This window comes from Episyrphus balteatus, chromosome 3 (genome assembly GCF_945859705.1).
Source record: "Episyrphus balteatus chromosome 3, idEpiBalt1.1, whole genome shotgun sequence".
Taxonomy (NCBI): domain Eukaryota; kingdom Metazoa; phylum Arthropoda; class Insecta; order Diptera; family Syrphidae; genus Episyrphus; species Episyrphus balteatus.
Window position 1 is genome coordinate 71,801,283 of NC_079136.1, and position 18,452 is coordinate 71,819,734.

The 18,452-nt window shown below is 31.6% G+C and overlaps 1 protein-coding gene across 2 annotated transcripts in view; it reads left to right on the forward strand.

The window, feature by feature from the left end:
* Window positions 1-18,452, forward strand: part of LOC129915307 (immunoglobulin superfamily member 10) — a 454,480-nt gene that overhangs the window by 194,289 nt on the left and 241,739 nt on the right. For both annotated transcript variants that reach the window (XM_055994794.1, XM_055994795.1), the window contains exon 3: window positions 6,177-7,829. In XM_055994794.1, the coding sequence (XP_055850769.1) occupies window positions 6,887-7,829 (943 nt within the window). In that variant the 5' untranslated portion in view covers window positions 6,177-6,886. The remainder of the gene's footprint in view (window positions 1-6,176; window positions 7,830-18,452) is intronic.

Consider the following 18,452-nt stretch of genomic DNA (forward strand, 5'->3'; position numbering starts at 1 on the left):
GAAGTTCACCGTTTGAGGGAAAGGGCAATTCATCATTTGAGGATTTTTGGTCACTCGGGAATATTTCTTGAAAAGTTATAACTTTCTTATTCTTCAAGAGTATAGAGAAGAGATGTGGCCTTTTTTATATGGTATTTTTTTGAGAAGAAGAAGAAAAAAGGACTTTTGATTACTTTATTAGATAGTTTTCAACTTCTTTATATTGTACTTCTAAGAAAAACAAATGACCTAAGGTGCTAGGTTTAATATACATTATACATAGTATATAGAGCTCTATTTTATATTCAATATTGAAATGAAATGATTTAGTCTCACTTAAAGATTTATACTTTTTTGAAAATAAACGTTAAGGACAGATAAAGAAGATTTTTGAGAAGTATTTTTTTGAGACTTATTGTAAAGGTAAAATAGGCATTTAAAAAAAAATTGTTACACTCATGAAATTTTAAGAGACTATTTGGGATAAGAACCAAGGACAAAAAATTCTTTTTTGCGCGGACAAGAGGGAGGTAAAAAATATACTGAAAAAAATTGTTTGTTGAATATCATCATATGACACATGTTTTAAAGGTATTTTTTTTCATAAGGTTCTTAAAGCGATTTTTGGTGAAAGGGTGTTTTTTTGATGGGTTAAATTGTGTGTGATAACAGCTGACATCTGACATACATTTTGTTAATTTTTTAAACATGGTGACAAAAATTATATCTGTTTTAAGAACTAGGAATTAATAGAGTCTACAAAATTATCTTGACTGAAAGGGTTTTTTTTTAGAAATGATTAAATTCGGAATTAGTACCACAAAAACTGGGACAAAGTTGTTACACTAATGAAAATTGGTACAAATGTTTGAGTTATGACAGAAACAAAGAATCTTAGTAGTCTATAATAATATTTTAGGTTTTGGGAAATAAGGAAAATCTGCGGTAAGTCCGATTAAATAAGTGGTATAAAAGGTACCTTTACGAAATTTATTAAAAATGTTGTCTTTCCCATGGGACTACCAATCAAACAAGTCTATACATTTGATTCATGTGAAAGGGTGTTTTTTAGCTGTAGAGAAAATGTGGGTATATTGGAAAAAGTAAGTTATATAATAGTGGTACCCAATTGAAATTCAGCAACTATGTTACTTTTGAGATAAGAAACAAGAATCTAAAGTGTCTATGAAGACATCATGGTTAAAAGGGTGTTTTTTTTGAGTGGAAACAAAAATTATGGGCCACCCTAGTGAAATTTGGTAAAAATGTTGAGTTTGGTATAGAAAGCAAGAATAAAAAGTTTTCATAAAAAATATTTAGGTGAAAGGGTGTTTTTTTCGAAGAGACACTCAAATCTTTAATTGGTCCCAAAAAGCAAATGATTCATTTTATTTTTCGTTTTGATGACAAATTTGACGTTTATACTTAAGTTCTTAGATGTTTCGCACGAATTATTGGCTTTTAGGGACCCATTACAGATTTTAGTGTCTCTATTCGAAAAGAAAACACCCTTTCACCTAAATTTTTTTATAGACTTTTTTGTCCTTGGTTCTATTTTCAAGTCTATTAGTCTACTGAATAGACCCTTTTCAATGAACAAATTCGTTCAAGAGTTTACATTGCTGAATATAATTCCTTGCCAGAAAAGTAAGCTTCAGCCAAAAGTGATACCTACTAAATACATTGGTGCATTTCTGAGAAATCGGCAACACTGGTCGTTTTACAATTTTTTTTATTTAACTCGAAAACCAAGCCTATAACTTTAAAATGGTTCAAACACTCTTTTCATAAAGTGGTTAAAAAATGGTAAACATTAGTTTTGATTTGCGTTTAAGAAAAAAAGGATTTCGATTTTTTTTTACTAAACCACTTGCCATGTGCTATATGAAACCGGTACGTACAAACTTTGTACTGATGAAATGAAGTGGAGGTAAAATCCTTTGATTATATGCATCTTTAAATTTTTTGTCAAAAATGGATTTAGGAACCAGTTAAAGATGCACCGAAAAAAAAATTTGATAATAACAGCTATCAAATTAACATTTTTCAGTGACAAAAGTCGTCCAACAATTAAAATATCAATTCTGATATTTTATCATATCATTTTGACGTTTTTTAATTTCAGGTGGGATAGTGAAAACTTCACTTTGACAATTAAAATATCATTTTGACATATTTTTAAGTTTAAGTGGATAGTGAAAATTTCACTTTGACAATTAAAATATCAATGTTGACTAGATTTTACGTTTTAGTTTATTATAATGAAACCTATTTCTTTCCTTTTCATTTTTATTATTTTTATTATTTTAAGAATTTTCTTTCTTTTTTCAAAACATTACTGAAAGTGAATATTCTTTACAAAATAATGGTGATATTATTTTTTCTATTATAGTTATAGGTGATATAATTGTTTTGTTATTTTCTCCCAAACTATGTGAAGTAAAATCTTAGTGCCGATCAAATTTTCTCAGTAAATCATACATTTTACCTCGAAAAAACACAAAGCGCCTTTAAATTAGTACACATTAAGAATTTTTTATTTAATATTTTTCAATAGTTTGAAATGAGAAATTGATATGAAAAAATGATAATAAAATATCAAAAAAACAATTCCAAAATGTGACATTTAAATATCATCCTGATAATAAAAATGTTGTTTTAATATTTTAAATATCATAAAACACATTTTATAGAGCATTTTTGGCTGATATTTAAAAAATGTTAATTTGATATTTAAAAAATGTTAAATTGATATTGGTTTTTTTTTTTCGGTGTGATAAAAGAGAAGACAAGTGGAACGTGGTTGATAAATTTATAAGACGTTTTTACAACAAAAAAGTAATTTCAAAGTACTCTTTTAGGACGTTTTAATGTACTCATCGGTATTTTTAAAACCTTGACTAAATTAAAAATAAATTCTTGAAGTTATCATTTTCTCCCAAACACATAATTGTTTGCATATTTTTTTTAAATACCTATATAAAATATGCGTTGAGCCTAATATTCTTGTATCGATTAAATTTTTTTTTTTTTTTGTTTACATAAATGAAGAAGACAACACACATTCTCATCCCACAAATAATGTTATAATTTCATGCATGCAGAATAAATAAAATTGTCTACCATATACTGCGGCAGTATTGACATCAAAAAAAAAAAAAAAAAAAATGACGGAATGCAAAAATGTAAAATATATAAAAAATGAATAATTCATGTATATTAAAAAAAAAAGCCTGACAGTATCATTAATATAAAATATAGATCCAAAGCAGGACCAGATATCCTCTTTTCCTGGATATACGTAATATAAAAAAAATATCTATGGTTTTTTTTTCAAAGTTTCATTGACACAACAGCCAATGATTTACTTTACCATCATATGTTTGGCATCAATACTGACATCATAAAAATTGAAAGTCCATATAAATCCATAAAAACATCAACGAAAGATAAAAAAAAAAAATCAAAAAACAAAAAAAAAAAATCACAATATTGGTATTTAAATTGAAATTTTTGGCTTTGATTTCATGTGTCATATACATTTTACGACTTTGTGTACAGTTAAAATCTCGCATTTGGCTTGAATCGATCGAAGGAAGAGGTGGCATTGAAATAAGGATGAGGCGAGTCCTTTGTCTCATGCTTAACTATTGTGATGATGATAACGATGAGGAAGCACAATAGGGTTGTAAAAATGAAACAAATTGGTTTTTAAAAGGGATTTTTTTTTATCATTCGTGAGTTGATTTTTAACTATACATTTAAGTCAGGGATTTAAAGAAAACCCAAAGGCTAACAGATACATGCTCAAAAAGTTTTATTTTAAATAGGAGATAAATACGATATTTGACATTTTGTATAAGGTTGCTTTAGATGATATTTCATTTTAACGAGAAAGGTGAACGTTTAATGTCAAAAAAAGGAAGCAAGATGATGATTTTTAAGAACGATACCTAATGATTTTTTACGACAAGTGTTAAAAGGCTTTGAGAGAACTCAAAGCTTAGCGTTTTTGATTATATTGTGTACTTATTTTTTATAGAGTTTCGTTGGGCTGTGATTTTGAAGGTGATACACTTGTTGCATCTTGCGATTAGGTTAAATAATGTTATGGTTTTGAAGCTTTTACCAAGCCTACAAGTGTGAACGATCGTCATAAATGTGGATGATTGTTTTTAAAATTAGGAAATTCAATTTCTGGGACTTTGTTGTTAAACGAATTTAAGGATTGTTTATTTTTATGTTCAATAATGAAATATATATACATACATACATTATACATACCTACATGTAATTTTTTTTATTGCAAACAGAATTTTTTTTACTGTATTCAGGTGAATGTATTAAAAAGAAACAGTTAAGTGTAAGTAACAGTTTTTTTTAAATTTTAATTGAAATTCTCGAAAAACCAAGCCAAAATATTTAATGTTACACATTACACATGTTGTATTTTTTGATGTTTTATGTCTTGTGGTAGACATGGAACGGAAATGAATTTAAAATTTCTGATAGAACAAAAATTAACGCTTCGTACTATTATTTTTGATCAAAGGGTGTTTTTTTTTCGAGCTAGAAGATGTATGTATTTTACTCGGAAATAATTTTCTTTTCTTCACTCAAATAAACACCCTTTCACCGAAAAGCTCATTTTATAATTGGTTCACACTACATATACATAGAACGACTTTATAATTAAATTTAAAAAAAAATCATTGGCTTTTTGAAACTTATTACAGAATTTTTAGTTCACTATCCTTAAAACAAAAAAAAAAAAAACACTTTGTCACCAGAAATTATCTTATGAACTTTCTTTATTCTTGATTTTTTTCCGGTAAAAACACACCCTTAGCACGTTAGATTTTTGCTGCGCATCTCAAAATTAATAGACCTGGTGCTAGGTTAATGAATCACTTTTACCAATTTTCACGAACGAAATTTCAGCATTCCTAAAAAAAAAAACACCTTTCACTCAAAATATTTTTGTAGACTGTTTATATTCTTATAAGAAAACTTTTCCACCAAGTTTAAAAAATAAGAATTTTATGGATTTCTTGTATCTGCTTTATAAAATGATTGAATTTTATTTGCAATCGAAATATTTTTTTTCCCTTCATTCGGAAGCAGATATTTTCGGATCAAAGTCCCGAAACAAGTTTTGGTTTACAGATATAAGATCACAGTGCACAGTCCTATGCATTCAGCTAAAAAAATTACAAATTTATTTTTTTAAGATTTTCAAAAATTAGGCAAGGGTACCCCTTGTCTAAAAATTCGGAATTTTCAAAAATTTTCTTCAAATCCATCGAATGAGATATCAAAAGAAAGAACTCTTAAGACTCTATTCATAACTGAAAACAAAAAGTTTGTAGGAATTTTGGAATTTTCAAAAAAATTTTCAAATCCATCGAATGAGACATCAAATGGAAGCACTCTTTAGACTCTATTCATAACTGAAAACCAAAAGTTTTTAAAAGTTCGGATTGCTGAATTATTTGCAACTGAAATATTTTTTTTTTTTTTTTCATTCGGAAGCATATATTTTCGGATAAAAGTTCAGAAACCAGTTTTGGTTTACAGATATGAGATCACAGTGAACAGTCCTATGCATTCAGCTAAAAAAATTACAAATTTATTTTTTTAAGATTTTCAAAAATTATCCTAGGGATACCCCCTGTCTAAAAATTCGGAATTTTCAAAAATTTTCTTCAAATCCATCGAATGAGACATCAAAAGAAGGCACTCTTTAGACTCTATTCATAACTAAAAAACAAAAATTCGGGTTTGCTGAATTAGTTAAAAAGGCGTACGTTAATCTGCTTGGGCCGCGGGGCAAGACTAAATTCGACATTTTCTCTTTATTCTTCTTTTAAAAAATGTAAGTTGTTTGGTTTAAAAAAAATTAGTAAAAAAAAACACCGTACGTTATGTTAATATGTATTTATGTTATTTTTAAATCACCATGATCCCTTTATAAACTTAAAAGAGAGCATACGTTTACCAGTAATCTTCTTTAAGTTAATCAACCATAAACAATTTTAATAGCTTTTGATTTTGTACTCATATTCCCATGTATATCCTTATAATATTTTTCCCCCAGGGAAAAAATTTAATTTGTTAAACATAAAATTCAATTTCAAATATTTTCCAACAAACCAAAGAAACTTATTTCAATAAACCTTTTTTCTATTTATTTACAGGAATTTAATGATTAGGTGTTCTCATCTGTGAAAAAAAAAATGCTGCACAACTCAAATTACACGTATAACACATAGCATTGTTAAGCTAGAAACCTAGTTTGTGTGGAACGAAAAAAAAGTTTAAAATAAACTTGTTAAAGGCAAATATAGGTAATCAATTAAAAAAGAAAAAAAAAATACTTACACACAAAGAGAGAGAGAAAAAAATATCGGAAAAACATAAAAAAAAACTTTTGCTCTTTTGCCTATAACCACTCATGTTATTTGCCTCATTGGAAGGACGAACGACGGACGGCAGACGGACTGCTGCTGCTACGCTATATAAGGCTAAGATTCAATTTTAACTCGGACCATATAAAAAAAAAAACTTTACTACACTATAAATGTAGTTATATCTACGTCGGTCGTCTTCATCCATCCATGCCCAGATCGAATTGTTCGGCAATGAAATAAAACTTTGCCTATCAACGGGCCATAATAATTTTAATATACAAAACTTCGTATCTACTATATTTATCCACCGCATTCAATACACACATTTTTATCTTTAATTTCGTTTTGAAAAGTTGAACAAACTTTCTATCCAATCGAATCGAATTCTGGGTCTCAATTTAGACTTATTGATCGGTGGCGAAAAGCAAAAGAACTGTAGTTGTCCTTTTCTCACACATACTTCGATACCATATCCCCAGAGTGTTTTCTGCATCAAAATGACGAAAAGACCAAATGATATTACCAATAGTAAAAAACTCAAAAGACGAATTCATCATCATCAGGAACAGGAACAGAAGAATCTTGATAAGGAGAACCAAGAACAGCAACAGCAAAGGACGACGACTGCCATCGTTTTTCCCACAATAGATCCCTCAAGTGAACAGACAAGCAATATTAATTTTGGTAAACCGAAGAACTGCATTGCAAAACAGTCTTCTACTTCTTCGTCGTCGTCGTCGAACCTTGGTACTTTTCAAAAAACTTTGCAGCCACTCAAAGAAGAAGAACTTTCGGTCCAAATCACTGCTGCATCAAGTTCTAAGGCAACAGCCGAACAACCGAAGGCCACCATCACCACTACCACCGCCACTATCGCCACCGCCACTACTGCAACTGCCCTAAAATCTTCCTCGTTAGTAAACTCAAAGAGAAACCCTCCACTATCACGGGATCTGGATCTGGAACAACAGCAACTGAAACTAAGAAATTTGTGCATACAGACAGCTGCAGCAAAAAAGGCTGCCCAAACGATGATGATGGTGACTCCAAATGAAACCACCGAAGATACAGAAACAGCGTCAGCATTTGAAGCTGCTGCTACTCCAACAAAAAATGAAGCTTCAATAACAACAACAGCAACAACAACAACAACCACTACTACCACTACAACACCATTAACAAGGCCATACCAAGGAGTTGAAGTTAGAGAAGCATCATCATCGTCATCATCATCATCATCAACAACATCATCATCGTTCGTAGCCAGCAACAGCAGCAATATAGCAGCAGCTGAAAGTTCTTCTTTGCAAGTCTTCTCGTCCTCCTTCAGCAGTTCAAGGAGGAAGCCGAAAAGAAAACTTTTACAACCATCACTTGATTGCTTCTTAGTTACTGCAATATTCAGTACAATTTTCCTAATGGTTGGGAATTTTCAAATCGGTAAGTAGAACACACAAAAACTACTACTCTGATGCACAAAAAAACATCACATGTATATTGCCAACTTCTTCTTCTTACCTTATATTCGAATTTAGAATTATTATTGTGTATCTTTAGAGTTTTCTCCAGTTGAGTTTGGTATTTTCGAGTATATGTTTTGCGCAATTTAGATTTTTCAATAATATCCATCTATTGTTCGTGCGAGCTGAGCTCTGTTGGTAAAAGTTTTAACTTTTATTTTTGTGGAAAATTGTTTTGGAGCAGAGGGCAGGGATTTTTTTTTTTTTTGTTTGATTTTCGTAGAAAATATATTTTTGAAGTTTCGAAAAGCGGAGGACGCATTAATATTTAAAATGTTTTACAATACATTTTTAATAGCTATTACTTCTGCGGAACGAACAAGAACGGGAAAGACTATTTAATTGAACAACACATTTTCAGGAAGAAATGAAAAATAATTGAAATGATAACATGCAACATAACATAATAATGCGAGGAAGAATAATGAATTTATGTAGTTGAATAACAAAAAAAGGGGTGAAAACAAATAGTTCAAGGCTATTTATTATTGATTTATGTAACCTGCAGTACCTCAGCCAAAGTTGGTAATACATTAAAAGATTAGTAATATTTTCCTCATCCTCATTTTATGGAATAAGCTCAAAAACTTTTAAATTTCAGTCAAAGAACTGTTGACAAAAATAAATTTTCTGTAGAAAAGAATTAATAAACTATTATTTGAGTAATACCTAATAAAGTTTTCCACGTACAAAGGGTGAATAAAGAATTTCAGGAAACGGCATTATTGTTTTTGAAAATGAATACTTCTAACAGCTAAGCACTGTGGAATAGAGTGGGCCGAAAAACTGGAAAACTTTTAAATCGTATAAGCGCATGGTGAAGACCAAGAAATTTTTAAAAAATAATCAAAACCGGTTCATATCATTTTACCACCCTACCATATTCTTTTTTTGAATATTAAAAAGAAAACAAATTGGTTCAAATTGGTTAAGGACTTCCGGTCGCGCATGCGTTTCGAAATTTTCCAAAAAAAAGCAAAAATCCTATTTTTATGATATTTTATTTTTGCTTTTTTATAAATTAATTGCTAAATTATTATTTTTACCAATAAGACGTAAAAATGCATATGACACAATCAGTAAAATTCATGAAATCGCTGAAGATTTAAAAATCTTTCGATTAAGAACGTTTTTACTATAATTCCCCTTTGCCCGCAAAGTAATACGTTTGGTGCTTTTTGGCGTCAAAAATCATTTGCATGGCCATTTCTTGACGAAAGGTCATAAAATTTAGGGTACACTGAAGCATATTTGTTTAAGAAATATGAAAAAGCTTCAAACTTTTTTTTATTCAAAATGGTGGCTCCAAAATGGCGGACATAATAAGGGCTTATAGAATCCTCTTTTTCGAAACTGTATATAAGCTAAAAATTTAGCTAAATTGATGTCAAAAACATGTTCGATTTTTGATTTAGGCAAAACTGAAAAAAAAAATGCAAAAATTAAAAAAAAAAGTTTAAGGAGTGCCAAAGTAGTAAATCGCACTTTTATGCTATTTTTGGATTTTTTTTTTAAGTAAGCACAATTTTTGACAACTTTCCTAATTATTTGCATTAAAAAATTACTATTTTGGTTCTTGGCGTTATAAAGTTGCCAACAATGATTTAAAGTAGAGCTTCGGAGTAAAGTTATTCTTAGGTTTCCTGCTAATAAATAGGCCAAAAAACATTGGAAAATTATACTCGTATCTCGAAAACTACATTTTTATTACGTATACCTACTAAATTGTCAAAAATATAAAAAGAACAATTAAAAACAATAGTGTGATTTTTGGCTGGAGCTGTGCACCACTCAGCTAAACTGAGCTCATAAGCAATTTTTTTTCATTGACACATTTTTTAATAACATAAAAAATAACTCTTTGGCGCCGGGTAGAAAGGGGTTAAGTCAGAAAAGTTAATTTGAGGAAAATGAAATTAAAGTTTCAATTTTTGTTTGTAAATCTGAATATTTTTATTTTTTTTTAAACATATAAATATAAGACCTAAGGTCTTTTAAATGCATAGGTACTGCACGGCACTAGTTAGAAGGAATAGAAAGATAGGAAAGAATTTTTTTGTTGGTACAGTGAATTAAGAATAAGATGATTATTATCACATATAATTCCACGGGTGGCTTCCAAGCTGGGGGATAAGGAAAAGAATGCTGCCTGAGGTAGGGCTCGAACCCAACCCTCCAGACTAGTGACTAGCAGTCAAGCACTACATCCACTAAGATCTTTTTTAATATCAATATGCTGTTGACCCGAAAATTAACGTTCTTAAAAAATATTGTGTTGACTTAACACTTTAGAGCCATGTAATATTCAAAAAATAAAGTGATCCAAAGGAGTTAAGTGAAGAAAAATCTTTGTTTATATTGATAACAAAGTTTAATTTATAAAATAAAGTTAGAAATATCAATGTGATATGTGAGAGTTCTTTTTGAGCTGATATATTACTGTATAAAAATGACTTTTCGTTTTCTGTCTTCCTCCTGACTTAACGCCTTAATATCAAATATTTTTGTAATTTAAAATTAAAGAAAATACAAAGGAGTTAGGGCCGGTTTGTTAACAATCGATTATCTTTAATCAGGGATTATTCCAGTTGATAATCGTAGATTCCGTTTGTTCACTGAAATTGTAATCAAGGAATCTTTGATTTGAGCAGTTAATTTGAGATTTTGTTAATCAGCCAATTTTGTTCGATTAGCACCATTTAATCAAGGATTTACTGAAATTCAGTTTGTTCATACTTAATTTACCCACAGGCATTTATTTTTTTTTTCATTGCTTATATAACAAAATTTTGCGTTGTTGTTTTAAGCTCTTTAATTATCACGAATTCTAAATCCTCAATTAAGGGGAATCCATAATAGGTAATCAAACCGATGATTTAACCCACTCTCAACAAACTGGCACTCAAGTCAACTTACGCCTTTAGTAGGTACCACACAATTTAAATTTTTTTTGGTTAAAAATCTTTGTACCGAATCATTTCTAATGGAAGGGGATACGCTTGAGGTATGGCGATAGGAGCAAACGAAAGAGAAAACTGACTAAAGTCCAATAAAAATCCGAAAATCGATTTTTTTTTTTACTTAACCCTTTTGAACACGTCAGCAAAGAAATCAAAAAAAGTGTTAATTTTTTGTGAACAAGTGCAATGAATATATTAAACATACAAGAAACGTTCAATGTGACAGGGGACATTACCCGCATGCTCCATTTAACCCGAACTTATTCTGTACTAAAGAAAACTTTATTTTCCACTTTTATCCTTGAATAACTTACTTATTAAGCGGTCACCATTCCCTTAAACACTACTTGTCGATACTTCTACATATTCTCTAATGGAAAAAAAATAAAATTGCATATAAAACCCTGAAATTGCATTTTTTTCGCAGTTTTATTTGTATTCGGTAAATACAAGATGACAATATAAATTTTATTCATGGATGTCTACTAACTTTCCCCGAATCGTCATTTTATATAACTGGTGACAGCTGTCAAAATAATAAAATCAAATCTCATCAAAACTGTCCTCTTACCCTACGCTTTTCATGCAAAGAATCCTCTTTAAAAATAGTTTTACAAGAATATTTTCTACTGCATTAAAGAGACATATACGAAAAAAAAGTGTGTTATATCTGAACTTTCTCCCTAAACATTAAATTGCATTATACAATGTTTATGCGAACTACCCTCTTATATACAAATACCGTAAAAATAGCACATTTTCTAACCGAAATACTCGTGCCTGCAATAAAAATCTCATTCGTGCCACTTCAACACTCAACTAAGTACCTATCTCTACCTAACCTTTACATTTTCTCATAAAATGCAACAAAAAAATATGTGTAATGCTACATCCCTTTATAATTATTTAAGTTCCAAATTGTGTTGAATTCTCTCCCCTTCTCGCTTGAATGTAAGTGCAATAAGTGGCACATAAGTTCGCCATACAGAAGGACCAAGAAGAAATGAAAAAAAAAAAAAAAAAAACAATATTGATAACAATTTTATCGAGTGAAATATGTATTTATGTGAGTTTCAATAAGAGGGCCAACTTGAAACCCTAATTGTTTCACCCTTTGCATCAACGCAACAGCAATAGCAGAGAAAATATAGGGAGTACAAATACGAACTTTTCGCTCCGCTTCAATTAAAAGGGATGAAAAGAACAAAAGATGAAAAGTAAATTGCAGGCAGGAGAGAAGAGGAAAAACTGAAACAACAGTTGAAATTTTTGAAGGACGGACGGATGACGTTTTCCAGGGAGTGCTAAATAAATAAATAAACTAATGGGAAATTCAATTGGCCGGAATATTAAATTGCTGTGGTTTTTTGCCTATGGTATACTCTACCTCTCATAAAAAAAAGAACACACTTTGAGAGGCTGACATAAATTACTATTCTAGGAATCAGTGATGTCGAAAAAAATAAATAGTATGTTCGGGTTTATTTTTATGAAAGGAAATAAAAATTAAAATTCTTTTGAAAACGAATCTTGAAAAAAAAAACACTTCATTTAGGAACCTACCATGAAAATGTAAAACGGATTGAAAGTGGGGTTTTCTTCTTAAAATTTTTCAAATATTAGTTCTGACATTTTAAAGAAACACTTTTATGTATGGTTTTATTAGAATTAATTAAAATGTATGTTTTATCGATGAATGTTTTCGAAAAGTAGTGCTCAAATAAAATACAGAAAACCAAGTTCCTGGAATCCTAAATGTTCGTAAAATCAAATTAATTTTCAATCAAAACCTACAAAACTATGTATGTATTTATGAAAGGATTTTTCTTAAAATCAGACTTTCAGTAGGTTTCTCCAAAAAAATCAACTCAAATTTTAATTCATACCGAGAAGATTTATATTAAATGCAATTTAGCACTTAATTTACAGGCGTTATTGATTTACAATCTCCAGCTAATACCTTAATTTCATAGAAGACAGCTCTGATTTTTATGTTATAGAATATTTATATTTGTATATCTACATTAAATGGCACAACTAAAAAGGACGCGGATGAGGTTCACCCAATGAATGAATTGATGACTTTATAGCTGCAGGAAATGCGGTATCTATTATTCGCAGTTTTTGGTTTAGTTGAATATGAATATTAGTCAAATTAAAGAGGCGAATCATTTTTTCTTTTTTCAAGGATCAAAGTTGTATTTTTTAAACAAAGCTTTTTAACGAGTTTTATTGTGACTATTGTTTATTTATTAGAAGTTTTCAATCTGGATTTCAGGAAGAGAATGGAAAAATGTTTTAGTAGAATCATTTAATTTCTTTTTTTTTAGTTTAGATATTTATTTTTTCTGATTAGAACTTCGATGTAAATTTATATTTTTTGAAAATTGAATACATTATTTGTAGGTACAGGATGTATAAAAAAGTCCAGTGGAACAGTTGGGGGAGGGGAAGGTGTGTTTTGGGGGTGTACCTTTGTCGTTGGTGCAATTTAAAGAGCTTTTCTTCTTCTATACAGAACAGACTATTTTATGTATCCACACGGAGAAAAAAGACCACATAAAATTAAGCGGATCCCACCTTAAATTAATCGGATTTTTGGTTGGTTTTTTGCTAAGATGACTTCCATCTTAAATTAAGGTGACAAATCACATTGATATCTTGAATGCGCAAATAATTTAAGCGGGAGATCATCTTATTTTCATGTGGAAACATTTTAATAAAAAAAAAAGCACTGGCATCCACTGGGAATTGAACCTACAACTGTTGGGTCACTAGGCGAGTGCCCTACCATCGTGCTATCTCACTGTTGGAAATGAATGTGATAAACTGCAACTAAAGTTTAAGTGTGACTATAATTTTAAAATTTAAATTTTTTGTCGGTTTTTTAAGGTGAAAATGCACATTAAAATAAGATGAAGTTCACATTAAATTTAACAGAGTTTAACTGGAATCACCTTAGGTATTTTGAGCAGATATCACCTTTTTTTAAGGTTGTGAAATTTAATGCGCGCATCATCTTATTTTAAGGTGTCCTTTTTTTTCAACGTGCATTCATGTTTCTGATCAGGTATTAAAAACGATTTAATGTACTTTCCTGACTAGATCATCTACTGTTCTTTTGAACAATTCTTTTTTATTAATGAACACTCCAGGAATTTTAGTTACCCTTATAATATTTAAACATATTGTGAGCAGGATGAAAAATTGAGCGAGTATTTATCTATTCAAAAGGAGAAACCGATGAGCATTATTTTGTAACTCTAAGCACTTAGCAGCATTTTTAGCCATTTTAACAGTATCTGGTTGTTCCACACTAAATAGTCGGAAAAGCATAATACTGAGAGTCTTTCTGCTTGCTTTATTCGAAAGCTTACAATTTGACAAGAGAGCTTGATGCTAGATTCTATCGAATACCAAAGAAATACAACAATTTTACATTCAACGAAATATTGTACAGGTTTGATCCACTTTTGCTGAGAAATTAGCTATCTAGTACAAAAACTGTACTGATGATTATTTAAACTTTTTTGTTCTTCAAGATATTTCATTATCTGACAGTAGGAGTTTAGTGTAATTGGTCGATAGTTAAAGAGGGACGACGCAAGCTTCACCTTTTTTAGGAATATTCTGAACGAAATCAGTTTTTCATCTTCTTGGAAATATGCCAAAAGAGTAAGATTCAAAACTAAAAAATATTAAATCTGAACTAGAGGATTTATTTATGTCGAGTTCTTTTATAATACTTTTTCAACACAGCGAGTACGAAAGACAAATTCTGTTTTGTCGCTTTAAGATACACTCTTAGGCCCAAAAGGTGTCAAATTGTTCTTTGGCAGCGTGGAGTTAGCAGAAAATTGTGCTGCAAGGAAGTTTTATTTTTCCCAATGAGCTTGCTATTGGAGAATCTTTGAAAACGAGCATTGGGATATAAGCATATAACCGAAAAGGAGCGATTTGACTCTTGACTCTTGATATCACTGTTATTCCATATTAAAGGTTGTTTAAGACTAAAATTGGATTAGACTGGAATGGATTGTCCTGCCTTACGTATTTCCTACCATATTCGTGTTTTCATCAGGATAGGCTTATGTTCTGGTCCGGTATTCTTTTGTATATCGTTTCAATATTTTTCGAATATTCCCTTTGTCTCAGCTTTCATTTCATTTTCAGGTAGGAATGAGTTGAAAGAACGTATTAAGTTACAACCTGTCAACAATTGGAGACCGTTCTGCAAAGCAAGCTCCCCGATCGCTTAGGCTATATGCTTCATATTATATGACTCTTCATTCTTCTATACAGATTATTTTACAAATTTTCTTACAGTGTATTTATTCCCAAAAACACCCTTCAAAAAAATTAAAGTCAGCAACAAATTTTATCCCTGCATATCAGTGTGTGCTTTCTGATGTATTTTATAGGCAGAACACCCTGTTACAAACATTAGCTATTTGTATTTAGCTGTATAGTTTCATCTTTACTGATGAGCTCTTAAACTTTTGATATGTAATTTAATTAAATAAGGTTATCGATTGAAAAAAGAGACAAAATCGAAGCCAATCACTTCTGTTCAAAAGAGGTATTAACAACTTAGCTCTATAAACATATATGATGCAAATATCTTTCTAATAAACCATATGGTTGCAAATAAAACAAATATCAATATTTGCCAGCTTCCTTATAATATGCCAATAGGGTATAGGTATAGCAGGAGAAAAATTTCTTATAACCTGTGACAGAATTGTAATGAAAATATATTTGATAGCTGTCATCCGAAAAAGGATATAATATGTACATACAACCAGAACTTTGATAGCTCTGTTTGATGCTTTCAATACCTTACCAACAACACTTCTCGACTTCCTACAAATCTACCTTCATTATCGATTTACGTTAGTCACGTCATTATCACCATACTCATGAAACCGAGTGTGCAAATTGACAAGACTCCTTCTATCATCCAAATGCTCAGCAAATTACACACATATTTGTTATCCTTCTTATTTTATAGCTCCCTTCACATACCTTTTACTGTTTTTTTGTATGAAAGTTAGTCCTTCTGCTGCCGGACACACACACGTCAGATCTCACATTTATTTCTCCAAATGTCAAATTAACAACCTCAACCCACCCCCAATCAACCATCTGGAACGTTCTTTGCATAATATTCCCGATGATTTCTGTCAGCCTTTGGGTTTCTCTCAATGTTTCTCTGTTTGATGTTAGAATAAACGTAGCAACCTCTTCGTTTGGTATCCAGGAAAATCATCTTCTTCTTGTTCGTCTGTCTGTACAGCTGGGACTTCAAGCTTCTCACATATCGAAGATAATGTCTGTGTGTAGTTCTATTAAGCTATATTAAGTGCATGTAAATAGTTATAGTAGTGATGTGTTGGTTGTCGGAAAAATCTTCTCTTGGTATATCGGGTTCTTTGCTTCTTCTATACGTACCGGATATCGTGTACAAGAATTCATTTGAAATGATTGAGTGGAAGGTATGGGTAGTGCGAATAGATAAGATAAGAAGTTTTTCACTTCCGATATCTAACCTAAATTGACGTGAGATAGACGGTGCCAGCTCTGGGTGAGCTTTCATGGGTTCTAAGTCTTGTGAAATTTTTTTTTTATATTTTTTTTATTTTACAAAAAAATATAACACCTTTATAAGAATCTAAAGTAGCGGATTTGTGTGAGAGAGTCCTTAGTAACAACTGGTGAAAATGCCAAAATTGTAATATTGATGAAATATAAAAGGCTAACGCGCGCGATAATCGAAGTTTTTGCTCTACCTTGGTTCGAAATGAGGGCCTTGTAAAACAGATCATAGACACCTTTTTCACTTGGAGGTTATTAATTGAGGGTTTTTGAATAGCACCCAAATAAAAGTTTTCCTCTCTCAGAAGAACTCTCAGATTAAGCACTCTAATTGAACCGCATAATGTTTTTTTTTTTTTATTCATATAAGATTCTGCGCAATCAGCTTCCAGCTCCAAGATATCGTCCAGCCACAACAATATCCTCAACCAGGTTAGGGTCCGTTACCTGATTCTGCATAATCTTAAGCATTCCAAATCGAAGCTTGAACCCCGGCTTTTCGAGTGTCACACGACTTACCTCGCAAATCTTCAAAAGGTACGACGCGCATCTCTCCTGCGATTCCTCAGTCTTTATGACTGCCCACGCCCAGTCATGCAAATGAATCAGCAAGTTCAACCTATGAAGACTGCGAATCAGCTCCGATCCTCTAGGGACCTCCTTATCTGCGATAAACTTGAGCTTCAAACAGATCTCAGGAATACTTTTATACTAAAGAAATACCTAGAAAACCCATCCTCACACTAGAATATTCTGTATCCCCTCACCAGAGTCAAAATTTAGATAGGGACCCTCGTTTGTGGAAATTGTGTTAAAGAAGTCCATCTTAGAGACTTGGCTTAGACTTAGACTTAGACCTCAGTTGTCACATGAAGATCGTCTCTGACAATCTCACTTAAAGTGCGCAATTGCGCTGCTCCCTGGTCCTTTCTTATTTGTGCTGCCATTTCATGGTTCTCTTTTGAGGAGGATTCATTTCCTCTTGGTTCCTGCTCTAGTTCAATGACAAGATTTTTTACTCCTCAACAATCTTTCCATTTCAGCGGCGTTGTAATCGTGCGGCGTTCCAGCTTCCTCATTTAAAGCAATCCTGTCATGTATGAAGGAAGTCCTCTTGAACAACGATTTTCTGTGCAAACTCGCTGCTATTTTCTTACTATGGCAAGAGTCACTTTGGCTGGATTTGGTGCCCGTAGGCTTTAATGGCTTCTGAATGGTCAAAGAACAGAGATACTACGGGTGGTACCGCCTGCACTTCCAGGGTATGAAGGTTGCTCAGGAGTGCTACACTATGGTCTCTTGGCTTGAGGCCATAAGTTCAACTTCCAAATCATACATTTTAAAAGAAAATATAAAAAAAATTAAGGACCCATGAGTAGGTTGGGAGGAAAGGTCAACGGAAGAATTTATAACCGGTGTAAGTCAAAATTATGAAGGACCCTGTCAAGGCATCCGAAAGGGGGCGTTCGCTACTGGATTGTCCCAAACCATCCATTTTTTCTGCAAGGATTATTAAAACGCTTACCCTTCAACTGAAAATTGGGAACTCTGTGTCGAAGCTAAAATAGAATTTCTGACCTTAGGTGATTCCCACTTTAAAGCACTGCTCACTCTTATTAAGGAAGTATAAGTCTAGCTTTAAGCTGGTCCATAATTTTGTGAAGTGCTAACACTTACGCAGCTAATTAGTCAGGGTTTTTTGTAAAATAAAAAAGTAATTAACCTTAAAAGTCCGATATCCTAAGCTCCTAGTAGCAAATTAAAATATCTAAAATGAACTCAACTAAACCCGCCCCTGTATTACACACAGGTGCGAATTATAACCCTCTCGTTACCACCACCGTTTTTATGAATACCTACAAAAAAAAAGGCATTCGAACCACCTTTAAGTACATTTCAATAAACCTGCCCGAGAGAAGAACCTGCTCTTGGCGAAGAAATATTAAGGTAAATTCTTCGCGAATGCCGTTTGGTTATAGGTCGTGGGG